This window comes from Paramormyrops kingsleyae, chromosome 17, assembly GCF_048594095.1.
Source record: "Paramormyrops kingsleyae isolate MSU_618 chromosome 17, PKINGS_0.4, whole genome shotgun sequence".
Classification (NCBI taxonomy): Eukaryota; Metazoa; Chordata; class Actinopteri; order Osteoglossiformes; family Mormyridae; genus Paramormyrops; species Paramormyrops kingsleyae.
In genome coordinates, this window is record NC_132813.1 from 20441226 (window position 1) to 20456224 (window position 14999).

Sequence of the window (14999 nt, forward strand, 5' to 3'; positions counted from 1 at the left end):
TTACCATTCAGTTCTGTCATGCACCTATAATCCAAACTTTATTAATTTGGAAAAAGAAAAAAAAATGCATCATTGCCCACAGAAAGAATAATGAATGAAAATCACATTTCTCATTGGCTGAACAAATCAAAGCTCGGATCAAAAATAATTCCAAATTAAATTAAATGAATTCACCCATCAAGTGAAACGGGAAAGGACAGCATATTTTCTTGTGTTGATTTAATTTACTTTATGACATTTTATATCCCTTATCAATTTGATAAAACAGTGTAATAGTGATTTTAATTTGATTCAGGGTCGGGATTTCTTATTAGTATGTTAGACAGATGCAGGGTAAATATGCAAAATTTTATTCACACTTTTATGATTGTTATACTCTCTTTATGCTAACCTTTATTCACATGAACTGTAATTGCCATGGCATCAGTTGCATTTTTCAAAGATGTTATCCATCTATCCGTCCGTCTGTCCATCCATCCATCCATCTAATAACTGATTATCTTGGCCCAGGCTACTGGATTTCTTAAAGGATCATTATAATGCAATATTTAGAGAAACTCCAAAATAGATTTAGTTTCACAGATTTCATCATTTTCAGTGAACAGTCTTACAAATGGGAGGAGGGGGTGCTTGGGGGTTGATTTATTTTATGCTACATTGCTGTTTTGGCTGAATTTGATTCCTGGTGTGTGAGCTCCGCTCTCCGCATTGCGTTAACTAGGTCTCACAGCTTGGAGCTACTCTTCATGATTTCAAAGTCGCTCTGGAACAGTGCAAAGACGCATCTAAACACAGCCCTGGAAAGTTTATGTCGACTTAACCTAACCCAAACCCTAACCCAAACCATCCACTGTGCCAGTGTTCTAACTGATATGTCCTCCCTGAAAACTTAATTGGTAACCGAGCCTATTATGGTAAGTGAGCATATTTTGGAGAATGTCAACAATAAAACAAAGATATACGTCATTCAGGATTTACACCGTTTTGGAAATCAACACATTCATTTTTCATAGTTGAGACAGGAGAACAGCATCCAGTCATCACACTGCCTATTAAACATTTGACATAACCAGTTCTAGTCAGTGACTGCATGTGATCTGATTTATTACACGCATGTGCCGAGAAAGTTTAATGCCCTCTCAACGTGGCTCTAAGATTACTTTTCAAAACTAATTTATACTAAAGGAATTCAAGTGTGCAACAAGGAAAATATTTTGACGTAAATAGGTTACAGTGTAACCCGGGATATAAAATACAGGCATTTTTTTCCTTTTCTTGCTGTCCTAGGGATATTCCGAATGTACTATCATGTGCAACAAACTAAATACTAATTAAATTAAACACAGAAATGACTCCCATTAGCCTGGGCTGCAAACATTTCTAATAAGCTGCAATTTTTTTTCCATTTCAGAAATTAATTACAAAACCACAATGCAGACGAGGCAATTGCTTTCTCATTATATCAGACAACAGATGCTGAGTAATTGTAAACAAATATGTGTAATGTAAATATTTAATTATTCCACACTTTTATTAGTGGTGACCAGCTCGGGAGGGCCCATAATCAAGCTGGCGGCGTGTGAGCCCATTTGGATCCACTGGTAATAAAATGTCTGAAAGCCAGATTTTTGTAAAATTAAGGCTCAAGGTACCTTAATCCCAGTCAATCGGGAGTAATTAAATAATGAACAGGTGACCATGTGAATATCGATGATAGTCCTCCCCTTTGTAGTTGTCCTTATGGTCCAGGTGACTATATCTTCCATGTCAATCACTGCAGTTAAGCCAGTCTTAACCCACTAAACTTGTGGAAAGGCTGGCTATTGGCTGGGGACCAGAAATGGGGTTGGGGATGCTGGCTATTGGCTGGGGACCAGAAATGGGAGCGGGGAAGGCTGGAAGCGATAACTCGTGCGGCAACACAAAGGCAAGGGCAGACATCGCATTTTTCATGACCTCACGCTCGAGTTTTGAAATGACAGCTAAAACGGAGGCTGTGAAATGATAGAATAACGCAGGTAAAGTTGAGGGCCGTAAACCCGTTTATGGCTGTTTGTGTCTTGCTTCTTCTGTGGCTCTTCTTAGTGTTTCTACAAGGTCACAGCCCTTGAGTCATCGCCCTGCAACCTAAATGTCTCAACTAGTAACAAATGAAAAACAGTTTGAAATCATGTGACCTCTAATAACAAAAATATAAATGTCAAGAAGAAAAGCTGGAGGGACATAGTGACTATCAAAAATTATTAGGGAGTATAATTTGATAATAAATAATATGTTTTGGGGCTGGTATTTATCGTGCATTTGTGGGGGAAAACGCAGATCAAATGGGCCTATATCAGTATAGCTGCATTGATGCTGAATGCCGAACATGAATGCTGCCGCTGTTCATCAACTGACTTTCAGCCACTGACCCCCCCGATTCACCTCCCAGTTGAAAGTCTCCTGCAGGAGAGCCGGTTCCTCTGGTAATGAAGCCCCTCTCGGCCTGATGGGGGGCTGTCTTTGCACTGATCCCTTTGCCCCCAGCTGGATGCTGTGAACTCCCTGTCCAAACTCAGGGAGCTGGAATCGTGTGACGGTTGGACACGATGATGCTAATACATATTTTTGTTATCGTTTCTCAAACGAAATTCCCTAAGTGCAGTGCGGCTACAGTGTTTACTCTGAGAGAGTGAGGGGGAAGACAGTCTGCTTCCGTAGCATGCTGGTTCCTACAGTGGACCTGAAGGGCAACACATTAAATACATTTAAGAAAACACTAAAAACACTTAAGAAACACACAAAATAAGAAAAAAAAAAAACATTATCGACATGCATACCCTTAATAAAATGATTGTTTCCTCAGTTATTTTTTATTGTTTTCTCAATGTTTTGTCTTTTTTTGTGTTTCTTGTTATTCTGGTGTGTTTTGACACTTCAGGGCCACCATAGTTTCAGGTGAAAGCGGCCCGTCTTGCTATTTGTGTGTGTGGTGGGTGTCGCCCCCAGCTGCCACCACGCTGATACGGTGCAGCAGGGAAGGCACAGAATTTTTCAGTGGACAGGCAAGGAAAAAAAATGGAATCAGAAGGACATGCATGGGACCATGTGAAGACAGTGGCTTGCCGGCGAGGCTCATTCTCCCCTGCTGACCTGCTTCGCTCTCTAACGCTTCTCCATTATCTCCTGGCCGGGTGGCAGGCACAGGGCCCCTTCTCTGGGCACGGTATAATTGCTTTGCACGGCTGGAGGCCCAGCTGGCCTCCTCGTTTCCTCACCCGTGCAAAGAGGAAGGTCCTGGAGAAGGAGAGCGGGTCCTGCCAGGGGGGGAAGGGGCGGCAGGATCCCAGAATCAAGCCCTTCCCGTCTCTCTCTCTCTTCCTTGTGGCCCCCTCATGTAGAGCCTGACACTGCGGACCCCTGGAGCTTCCGGGGCCATGAACTGACGTCGCCCCCTCTCCTGTCTCTGCTAATTACCTGTTTTTACAACCCAAACTCTCCTAATTATCCCCACACCTGTTTTCTCTGCCCGCGCTAATTAATAATTATTACAGAGAATTAATAATAACTGATTACATTTGCAAAAGTGAGCGGAGAGGATGGCTGCATCGGCGGGGGAGGTTTGGGGGGGCGTGCCCAGGGCCCATCAAGAGAAAGCAGCGCGCACACGACCAGATCCTTTTAAAAACAGATAAAGAAAAGAAACAGCGCTAGCACTCGCTAGCTCAGCTAACACGCACGGGATCATTTGGCACGCTGGCCTTTGATTGGCTTACCCTGTGGCGAGGCCGCTTCTGTGCTACAAACACATGGGGAAACAGATGGCAGAGGTGGTGTAGTGGAAAGGTTGTAGGTTCAGATCCCACTAGGGGGAACTGCTCCCGTGCTCTAAAGCAAAGGTACTTAACCTGAATGCTCCATTACATATTCATCTGTATAAAAGCATCATAAAAAAATGGTATGTAATTTCCTCTGGTAAAAGGCGTCTGCTATGAAGCTAATTAAGGTAATGTAATATTACGTCGTGTTAAACATCGCCTGTGGTTTTCCACAGGAGAGATGATGGAAGCATTATTTCATTAAAAGAAACAGAAACCATTTATATTTTAGTACAGTTTTGGAATTTATCCATACATCTATTTCCTTGCACTGACATGCATTCTTGCAGTTTTTACACATATATCAACCAGACATGCATGTTGTAAATATCCGTCAGACTGTGTGTGACCACTGTCTTGTCTTAATGTATCTATTGTATGCGTGACGACCACTGACAACCAGACACAAATTTCCTTTGTGTGTGAATATGGCCAGTAAACCTCAGTATGATTCTGATACTCAGTATCATCAGTAAAGGATGTTTATAGTCACCAATCCACCTAAATTGCATGATTCTGGACTGTCGGAGGAGCCCCATGCAAACAGGGAGCAAGCACACAAAATTAAAAAATGCAAAGATAAAGCTGGAGCAGAATTTGAACCCATAACCTCTGAGGTGTGAGGCCACAGTGCCCTTTACTGGACAGCTGATTGAGGGAAAATGCTGAAACAGCTATATCTTTTATTGAAGATACCCATGTACGGTGGACAGGCAGGCCCTGGACGTGGAAGGATGAATGAGTTGTGTGTGGTCGATGTGGAGAGGACAGGATGACGGGGACTCTCACCTCATTGTTTAGGGCGTGAAAAGCCTTGGGATTGCCGATGGTCAGCGGAAAGCCGAGCCTGGGGCGCCGCCAACACTATTCGCACTACGCCAAGAAAGCGCAGAGACACCTTTTTGACTTTGGCCATTTTCCTCACTATAGATTTTCTATAAAGCGGTGCGAGAACCATCAGATGGCAGTAAATGATGACGGCTATCGGGGCCCGTTCGCGAGTTATTCATGAGACTGGGTCTTGTCCGTCTCCTTGTGATCGAGATCGGTCACGTGAACCATAGTAGATCGTTGAAGACTCCGGCCAGTGCTGGCGGTTATGGGAAGAGACACGCTGACGCGTTACAGACGTACCCGGGAACAGACAGAGTGGCGAGTCCAGTGGAAGACGCGACTCGGCGCAACTCAGCCATCCGGAGGCTGACCTCGGAATACTTGGCGGGTCGAGGGTGCTCCGAGAGGTAATCATCGGCCTCTCTTTCCACGACGGCGGACAGCGGGATTTGATGAAGTGTTTTTTTCCCCACCGTGTTGTGTCACGACCGGCCGGCTCTCTATCATTTCTGGGAGTCAGGACCCCACGATGACTTCCTCCACCTCGTCCGGCACTCCATCCCCCACCATACATCATGTTATAATTTCAGCGGCGCAGTTCCGAGAAAGCACTGGAATACCACAATTTTGTGTTATTATGCCATTTACAAGAGTAACAATAAGCCACTGCGGCTCAGGCTTGAATGGATAACCCATTACTGGGTTATGATGGCTGTCGAAAGGTGGCTTCTCTGGCCGACTCTCCTTTCGGGCCGCTGCCTCGAGGCACTACGGCGGGAAGTCACTGAGACCCCACCCACCAGAAGGTGGAGACGCCTGGTCGACGTCACCCAGGTCACCCGCCACTCTTGTCCAGATGACTTCCCCTAGAACTTTTCACGAGTTCATCTCTTAGCAACTTTATGAAAGTTGACGGCTCTTTAGGCTGGGTAGGATCTTATTTTTCACACACTGCACACGCATGGCTGGTTTGTAAAGATAAATATTAACTGTTGAATGAATTGAACATCACGAGCGATTCCATGCTCACAACCGCACTTGTGATGCTGTAACCAGATTTTAATAATGCAATATTTTTTCATCGCTGTTAAAGAATTCTCAGATTTGAATACATAAATATGCAACGTAACTTTTTAATCAAAAGCATGTTTACAATAAAAAACTGACCCGGGATGTCGCCTCATGTATATTAATGTATCGCCTTTTGTAATTTTCCTGTCAAAATATAGTCCAGTGATAATTAACAACATTCAACAAGATTATATGAAGAGACAAGTAGGAAGCATATTGGGAGAAGATACAGAATACAATGTAAATCTTGCTGAAAATTCAGATACATCTAGGTGCATCTGAATGGAAATGGATGGTTCTCTGTCAAGGCTTGACATTTTCAGCAAGAATATATTGATTAATATATTTTTTTGTTTGAGGTCTATGGATAGAAATCAATCTTCTGATCTCTTTTCCCAGCAGTATTCTGGGGGGAAAATGCAATACACTAAAAAACTAAAAACCAATGAAGCAAAACCAGTCAGCCAGTCAATATTCAAATTGACAGATCGCGAGACTGGTCTCTAGCTTCCTGTGGCGATGACCTGCAGAAATATTGCCAAAGTAGCATCGAATGCTGCACTACGGTTTAAAATGCACTGTACAATTCATAATTGCCAATTAATAATCATGACAGTGATTGATGAAACTTTTGAACCCGCAGAAGAATATTTTATAGAGGTGAAAAAGAGCAACAAGCTTTGGTAAACTACACACAAACGACAACTATGATGAAGCAGCAAGCATGGCGCAGTGGACTGCAGCGGGCAGGATGCATGCAGTCTCCCCTGACCTGCTGAAAGATTGAGGCCTGCCTGCTTTTTTTACCGGGGGTCCCATGCGAATGTGAGGCCTGCATCGCAAGGCACTGAGGAGACCACTCACCTCTCCCTTTGTTTTTTGTAGCTGACGCTGGAAAGAAGTCCGGTAAGAGGGCAGAAAAGGAGAGAGAAACAGAAAAACAAGAGATTAGACAGGTTTTACCCCAGAGGATGGTGAATCAAAACACGATTTCGCACAGGCAGAGACGTGATGTAATCTTGCCTCCGCTGGACCCGTAATTTGAGGGTTTTGACAGGACTTTCGGAAATCTCACGGGCAAAAGAAGAGCTGCATTTTCCTCACTGCTGCACGTATACTTGTCCATTATTAGGTAATATAAACTCACTGTTCGTAATATTAAAAATCATTATTTTAAACTTCGTTCGCTCTGTTGCAAGCTGCCTGCCGTTGCAGTTTTGCATATAAATATGTTTTTATGTTAATATTTCCAGTGAAAATGGAAAAGAATCTGAAAAACAGCCAAGGTGGAAGAATTTTCTATATTAACTTTGTGGGTGTCTCATGCAAAAGAACATAAACACGAAGGTTTCGGAGTATAGTTATATTCGAATATATTTGTAGAAACAGGTGAAAATAATGCCGTCTTATTTGTAAGACACAACACATAATACACATTGACATTCATGTGGTGTTGTTTTCTAAAAGGCCGGTAATCCGAATATTCTTCACAAGTGAAAGATGCATCAATCTGCATTTTATATTGCTTTGAACACCATTTTTAGCAAACAATGCCAAATGTCCAGTTATCACCAAACAAGTCCCAATTCCAGCTATGTCTCAGTCAAGTCCATACTTAATTTGTTTGCAAAATCCTAAAACTTTTTATGTTTGTCTTTTTTACAGTAATGGGTAGTTATTCATCTCCAATATCCTTTTTGGCCCCCAAATCTAATACCATTGATAAAGTGAGACACTTTGATAAGATTCTCTTGGCTGTAAGCAGAAAAGTCCAGCCAGCACGCCAGATGAATGCTAATGGACACCTCCAACCCTGCTAGCCAGGCTTAGCGATCACAGGGACTCCTGGAGTGAGAGAAATCTCACCCCCTCCCCCAGCTCACTGACTCCTTGCTAAAACACACCGGGTGCTAATACTTGGGAGCGCTTCAGAATACTTGGGCCTTCGAAGTACTAAAATGACAGAAGAGAATTATTATCTTGAAAACAGTTACATCCCATTCAGTTTCCTCTCAAAGATATGAAAGATGCTTGGCTATTTTATTTCTTTACTGCCTTCCTTAATGCCCAAACAGAAACAGCATTATAATGCAGGCTCACCCAGACATCATATCTGACTCTCATTATTTTCTACAAAAATCATGGTGCCCCTCCCCCCCCAACCCCAATCCCATGGCAGCCCTTAACTCCACGCAAAATGCCAGGCCCAACAGTGGCATGGAAACGGATATTCCAGCCTCTTGTTCCCATACTGTTCCCGACCGGCAATTAGCCATGTGTCTCGCCGGGAAGTCTTCTGGTCCGGGGTGCTGGGCATCGGGTCTGAATGCATGCATATTATGGTCTGGCCTATTTCTGAAATGGGGCTTGAGGTCTGGGACAGAGTCACACCAGTCGGTCCCTCTGGTGATTAGTCTAACTAGCGGTGCGGAGATCGTCACACTGTGCTCCTCTGATTACCATGCCAGATGCCAGGAGGTCCAGCCTGTCTTCTGCTGATGAGTAGACAACTTCACCCGGCAACTCTAAGCCACAAATTCAACAGTGGCTCGGTACAACATATGACCATGCATTCTGAGACACCTTAAAGTCACGCATGCTACTAAAATACCCTCCATGTCCAATGTAGCCTTTTCGGTACAATGCGCATTTGGTCGGTGGTCAGGCTTAATTAAGGACATGGCTTTGTACTGCCCGTTTCTGTGTGACACAGCTTGGTGATCCTTGTCTCGCAAGCGTGGGGGAGCTTTTTTCAAATTGTCCTTCCCCCGCCAAGAGCCGAATGACACCAAATACCGCTGTCAGCCCCCATATGTTTTCCCCGTGGCCTCGGGCCAGCGTGAGATGCGTAAATAATTCAGCCGTCCTGTATTATTAATGACATTTGAACTGTGGGTGGGGGGGGGCAGTGCCTTCATCCATTCAGAGCGACAGCATCACATATAATAAATAGAACAAAAAAATGAAATCAGCGCAGACTTTTTGAGAGTTGTGTCCTGATTTGATTTCAGTCAGCTCAGTTTGTAGATAGATCATCCCTGGCTTCCTCATCTCAGGAAGAGATCCCGTAGAGCTGGGTTTCTCTAACTTTTGGATCAAAGGTCCACATCAGATTTCTGCTCATAGTCCAGAACAATTCTCAATAACAAAACAGCTTTTCATGAACGTCACTGTATTAACAATAACTTTCCATATAGATGTCAATATATAACAAAAATGGAAACTAAATGCAAAGACTGGGGCGGATGGGTGATTATGACGAGTTATGTGTGTGCAAACTTTGGTGATTCTACATTGTATTTTTGTATATCAGACTATGTAAAGCTTCTTACCACGCAGGTCTGGATTCACCCCCGCCATAGTCAATAAGCGATTATGGAGGCAGATGGATCTCACCGAAAAACCTTTTAATTGTTCCAAAAATGAAAATATTGTAATGTATAAGTGTGATGTGACATATTTGCTTCACTTTAAATTTGTTTGTATGGAAATCCTCTGTTGTTTACAGCCCGGAGTGGGAATCAACAGTCCCATCCCAAAATCATCTCCTGTCCAGGAACCAGTCAAGTTCTCCGCCAGTACTGGATTAAAGGCTGCTGTCAGACAGGTTCATAATTACACGCTTGTTGACTAATTGATTTACTGACATCAATCCCTTGTCTACTCAGAAATGTATAAGTTGATAATCCATAAAGACAAATAATACAGCTTCATGAACCGAAATAAAGAAATAAATGAAATTCATTGTGCAGAAATGTCTTCTCGGAGATATATGACAGTAACCCCAACAATCCTGTGAAGCCTTAAATTATGAAATATAATTTTGGATACATTTTGAATTATTTAACATCTTTAGTACATCTTCGTAAACATGTCTTAAACACAGCAAATTATAGCAGATCTGTCATAAACCAGTTAAAAAGTAATGTTATGAGAGCTGCCAGCAACTGTCAGAACTTGTTATAAATTATAACTCAAACAAGCGTATCTGTTTCTTTTCAATGGCATTTTCCTTGTTAGTTTTTAATTTTTCATGCTGCTGTCTGTAACCCTTCAGCGGTGTTTCCTTTTTGAATTGTCCCAAACTTTGGGAAAATGACAAAAACAGTTTTCATGGTAGAAATATGAAAGATTTCATCAACGTTAATAGATACTAATAAAAGGAATAAACAGACTGGTTTCATATAGAATGAACAATCAAGCCAAAATGCGGTTGACGGCAACGCAAACGATAAACACGACTCTTTAGCTTATTTTTCCCTGTCATGCAAAGCTATGAGAGATGAAAAGAGGAAGAGGTATCGTTGCAACATCTGCTAGCACACAAAACTAAAAGGTACGTTTATTTATAGTCTGCTAAGCTGCAAAGCGTCTGGTAATATATCACAAGGTGAGGAGGAGTCTAATCTTCCTCAGTGCTGTCTACTCTTCACTTTTGGCCTCCAATACAGCACTTTGCCAAATTTCAGAAGAGCACCCGTGTCTATAAAATACTCTCAAGCTACATCTTTCCTAGAATTTTTAAATAGGCCTGGGAACATCAATCCATCCAATTTCCAACCATGCAAGGAGTACATAGCCACAGGAGGTCGGGAGCCCATCCCGAGAAGCACAAGGCAAGAGGCACCTTGGCCTGCTAGTCAATAGCATATCAATACACAGCAACACTGCATTGATCTTTATTAGCCTACCCCGAAAGGCAGCCATCAGCATCGCGTTTGCACAAACACAGGAAGTGCCGCACAGGAGGTGAGTTATGCACAACACTGAATACACGCAGTCGACACAGACGATCCGCTGCTTGTACAGATCTGTCGACAAAGGTTACACACCTCGACCCCAGCTTGTTCAGGCGCTCACACCTCACAAGACAACGCTGGCCTTGAGGGACAGCACGGTGCGAGGCCAGGCCTCCTCAGACCTCCTGCAGAGTTACTCAATTCAATCCCAGCAGTCAGAGGCTGCAGATACCTTCGAATAACTGAAAAGGAACTGATTTCTGCAGTGACTGGCCTCCTCTGAATAACAGATGTATCTCAGGTTAATGTTTCAGGAATAATACCCTTTCCTAGTCGTGAAGGAGGTACACATAATACCCTATTAAATCCAGCAATAAAGTGGACAAGCAGCCCATCAGAAGGGTCTCTGTCAGGACAAGGCAAGCCAAGCCATAGAGTCCAGTATTATCTGCATTTCACAAGTAGTCTAATCTTCTCAAATGCGGTCTTTCTTTTTTTTTCCTGCTTTACAAGTATCATCCACCAAAACAGCACTTTAATAAAATTCAGAATCACACCAGTGTCCATAAAACACATTACATCGTTTCTGGATTTTCAGTCATATACACACACAGAGAGTGGGCACTTTGTTAGGCCTAACTACTACCAAGTAGGACCCCCATTTGCCTCCAGAACTGCTTGAAGGCTGCATTCTGAGAAGCCTATCTCCACACCACAGTTATACTGGGCTATTATTTTTGCACTTGAGGCCTTCCTGTTAGCTTTAACAAATGTGCCCATTCTCCTCTGACCTCTCTCGTTAACAAGGTGTTTTCAGCCACAGAAACGCCATTGACTGGATCTGTTTTGTTAGTCACATCATGGTGTGTATAGTCTTGACAGTGTAATGCAGGAAAATCCCAGGAAGGTGGCTGTTTCTGAGATTCTGAAACCATTACATCTGGCACCAACTGTTATATCCATCCATCCATCCATCCATTCATCGACATCCATTTTCTATACCCACTTGTCCTATGCAGGGTCCTAGGAGTCTGGAGTCTGTCCCAGGAGCTACAGACACAAGGCAGGGAATAACCCAAGATGGGGTGGCCAACCACAGCCAGCAGTGACATCACCTTCACAATCCCTTAGATCACGTGCCTTAGCCAGTCTAATGCTTAATCAAACAGTAACTGAACCTCTTAATCTTGTGTGTGCTGAATATATTGAGTTCGAGCCACATGATTTGCTGTTTGAAGGAGCATTAATAAGCAGGTGTACCTAAAAAAATGGCCTGGAGGAGAAGCCACCCCATGCAAATAACCATTCGTTTAGTATTTATGATGCCGAGGTGAGCTTCTTCATCACGTCGCTGCAGTGGAGTGAGGTCACTGCACCGTGCTGCAGCCTGTGAGAGCCCCACCCTGCGGTCTTGGTGCAGTGTGCTTCACCCCCCCATGTCAGTAATCAGTTAGCCCTGCAGATCCCCAAGCTGCATTTAAGGGGGTAGCACATGGTTTACTTGATGGTGTGTGACTTTAGTTTTTGATAAATGGCTGACGAGCTTCATTCCCACCTGTAGATGTGCATACAGATGATGAGTGAGACGGGAAAACGAAAGTGTTCCCATAGACCTGTTGTTGTGCAAATGACAAACAAGGACTGGGTCACGTGGAGCCTGGAGCCACATTCAGGCAGTGCAGGGCAGGATGGCTTGTGGGAGCTGTACTTACACAGAAATGTTCTGAGGGCAGACCAAAAAATGATTGGTTCAGAGAGATAACCAATCAGATTGTAGAGGATGTGGGTCCAAACAACTTGAGGAGGCGGGACTAAGACATCTGATTGGTTAGTTTGACATCTGTCCAAGATCTAATTAATCTCTCTGAACCAATCATTTTTCGATCTGCCCTCAGAACATTTTTCTGCAAGTAACACTCGCATGAGCAGCAGCTCAGGACACTGCTTGTCATTCGTCATCATGCAGATTACAACTATGCTCTGGCTTTCGTGCCACATGCCCCGGTGAAGCATGACCAAGCCCTGACAAAAACCCGGAAACAATCCCCCAAACTCTCAACGTCAACTGCTTCCACCGTTCTGCGGAGACCCGGCATCCAGAAAGAACGGGAAAACCCAGAAGGTGCTGGGAGCACTAAGGCACCGGTGAATGGATGGTGAAGTCAGTGCATGGAGCAGCGGGCGGCGTGTCCCTGGTGACAGCAGCACTCTCCTGCTTGTGCGAGGATGCTGAGGGCGTGAAAGGGAGCGAGCCGGCCTCTCGCAGAGAGCTAGGTAACGGAGATGCCGGTCTAAGTGGCCCTTCAGTGAGGCCCCCCGGAAGGTTCCCTCACCTCCTGCTCACAGCAGAGCCTCTTGTGCATGACTGGTAATATTCCCTCCTTGTGCCCGCTGTGCCGGTCTCTTGTAGGGCAGCTGGTGCCTGCTGGCTGCCCAGGTGCCATTCTGGGCACCCGACCAACTGCTGGTCCCAGTGACCAAGCTGTCCTGGGACAGGGGAAGGGATGGAATCCAGCCAGTCTGGCCGCAGAGAGGCCAGGCCACACGGAGGAGAATTATAGCGTCACGCATTTGAAAGTTAATGCTCAGAATATACTTTAACACTCTGCAGCATATAAATTGAAGATAATATAGTGATATAGTCATATATTATAAATTTAACCCTATCCCTAACCCTATCCAGTAGAATATATTTCAGAAAAATATTCCAGGTGTGCTATAAAAATATGTAATGTATTCAAGCTCCATGTGTTTCTCAGCCATTTTGAATCACTTTTTTCCATCGAAATCTTAAGCATTTTCCTCATTGAACTGAGGCAGACCACAGTGGCAGCTCTCCTCAGCACAGCGTGGTCGAATTAGCAGTTTAGACAGTTCTTCATCTTTGTTTCGAATCGACTTTGAGAGAGGAGGAGGCTTTGATGGGGGTAGGCAGTTACAGGCCGGAGGGGGGCGGCTGGTCTCAAGGCTTTAAAGTCACTGTTAGTGTCTACAGACTAACAGGCAGGGTCACTTACTGTCCTAATGCTGACATCAATCATACCACTGACCACTGGGATTAAGTAAAGATGGGGACACTTTAAATCTGGCTCGGACTGAGGATTTCTACCCCTGGTCCACAAATTGATGCAGTATACAAATTATTTTCATTAAAAAGCCCAGGGTTCATCTTCTACCTTGAGGGCGGCACATCGGTTCAGCGGGCAGCTCTGTAGCCTAAGTCCTCCAGGGTCGTGGGACTGGTTCCCAGCCCCAGCTCTGTGTGTGGAATATGCATCTCCCCATCTGTGTGGTTTTCCTACTGACATAGTCCAAGAGCAGGCAGTTCAGGTGAATCTGAGTGTCTAAACTGCCCATTGAGTAGGATGGACTGGCATCTCATCCAGTGAGTCCCCTGCCTCATGCCCTCTGCTTCCTGGCACGGGCTCCAGGGCTCGCCACAACCCGGTACTCAATGAGCCAGTGTTTCCTAATCCGGTCCTCAGGGACCCCAGACAGGCCACGTTTTTGGTCTCTCCCAGCTCCCTACCAAAAATGTGACGTGTCTGGTAGGGAGCTGGGAGGGAGCAAAAACGTGGAGCGTCCGGGGTCCCTGAGGACCGGATTGAGAAACACTGCAATAAGCAGTTATGGAAGATGGAGGGATATTTATCTGGTCAGTAATACTGAATGACGCGCTTTCTCTTCGGGACGCTTTGTATCATAGACGGCTGTTTCAACATCACTTTCATTCTGTCCAATACGCACAGTGCAGAATATACTTCTATAATTAATAAGCAGAGTTAAAGGGCCCTACAGCGCAGTGCATGGAAATAGCATCACTATGAGGAGACTGAAGGTCCACTTTATCCTTTATTTTGACTAAGTCACATTTGTCTCCATCTTCTCAATTAACTTCATTTGCTATAATTTTTTACGAGAGCAGGGAATGTACTGAAGTGGGAGCCAATTATTTAGCAGCATCACACCGGCCGCATAATAAGCACAGAAAACATCGCTTCCAGGTTGACGGTTAACCCTCATTTGCACATTTTCCTAGCAGAAGTTACAAACACACAAATTACCGTTGTCACAACAGCATGCAGAAATCAGTTTCAGGCAACATGTCTGCGAGGCCAATTTGACAGCCAGCCTCTCAAAGAGTCTCATAGCTCCCGCTGGTTATTCATAATCTCATGATCTTTGGCTCCCATCAAAGACCAGATCCATATGGAAATCCATAAAGTACACAAAATTGCCCAAATTACTCCGAGGCTCTGGGCACGTCTGCTTCCGAACGACTCCAGGGGCGGCAGGAGGGAATCATGAGTCACCTGAGGTGGAGCATCAACAAGATATCAGTAAGGAACGGGGGCCACGGCTGGTTTTTCAACAGCAGGGGGCGGATGTGAGCTGGAGAGGATGGGGGGGGGGGTTGGTGTGCTTGATTGAATACTATAGCACTTTCCCCCAGGTGATTGATGGACACAGGATAACATATCAGAGGCAAGATGCTGAG

At 44.4% G+C, this 14999-nt stretch overlaps 1 protein-coding gene across 5 annotated transcripts in view; it reads right to left on the reverse strand.

The window, feature by feature from the left end:
* The window catches only part of LOC111851372 (cell adhesion molecule 2), a 228815-nt gene that overhangs the window by 63828 nt on the left and 149988 nt on the right, over positions 1 to 14999 (reverse strand). Inside the window, exon 2 of one of the 5 annotated variants that reach the window (XM_023826237.2) lies at positions 6627 to 6653. The exons of the other annotated variants lie outside the window; for them this stretch is intronic. Within the exon in view, the coding sequence (XP_023682005.1) occupies positions 6627 to 6653 (27 nt within the window). The remainder of the gene's footprint in view (positions 1 to 6626; positions 6654 to 14999) is intronic. 5 annotated transcript variants of the gene reach the window in all.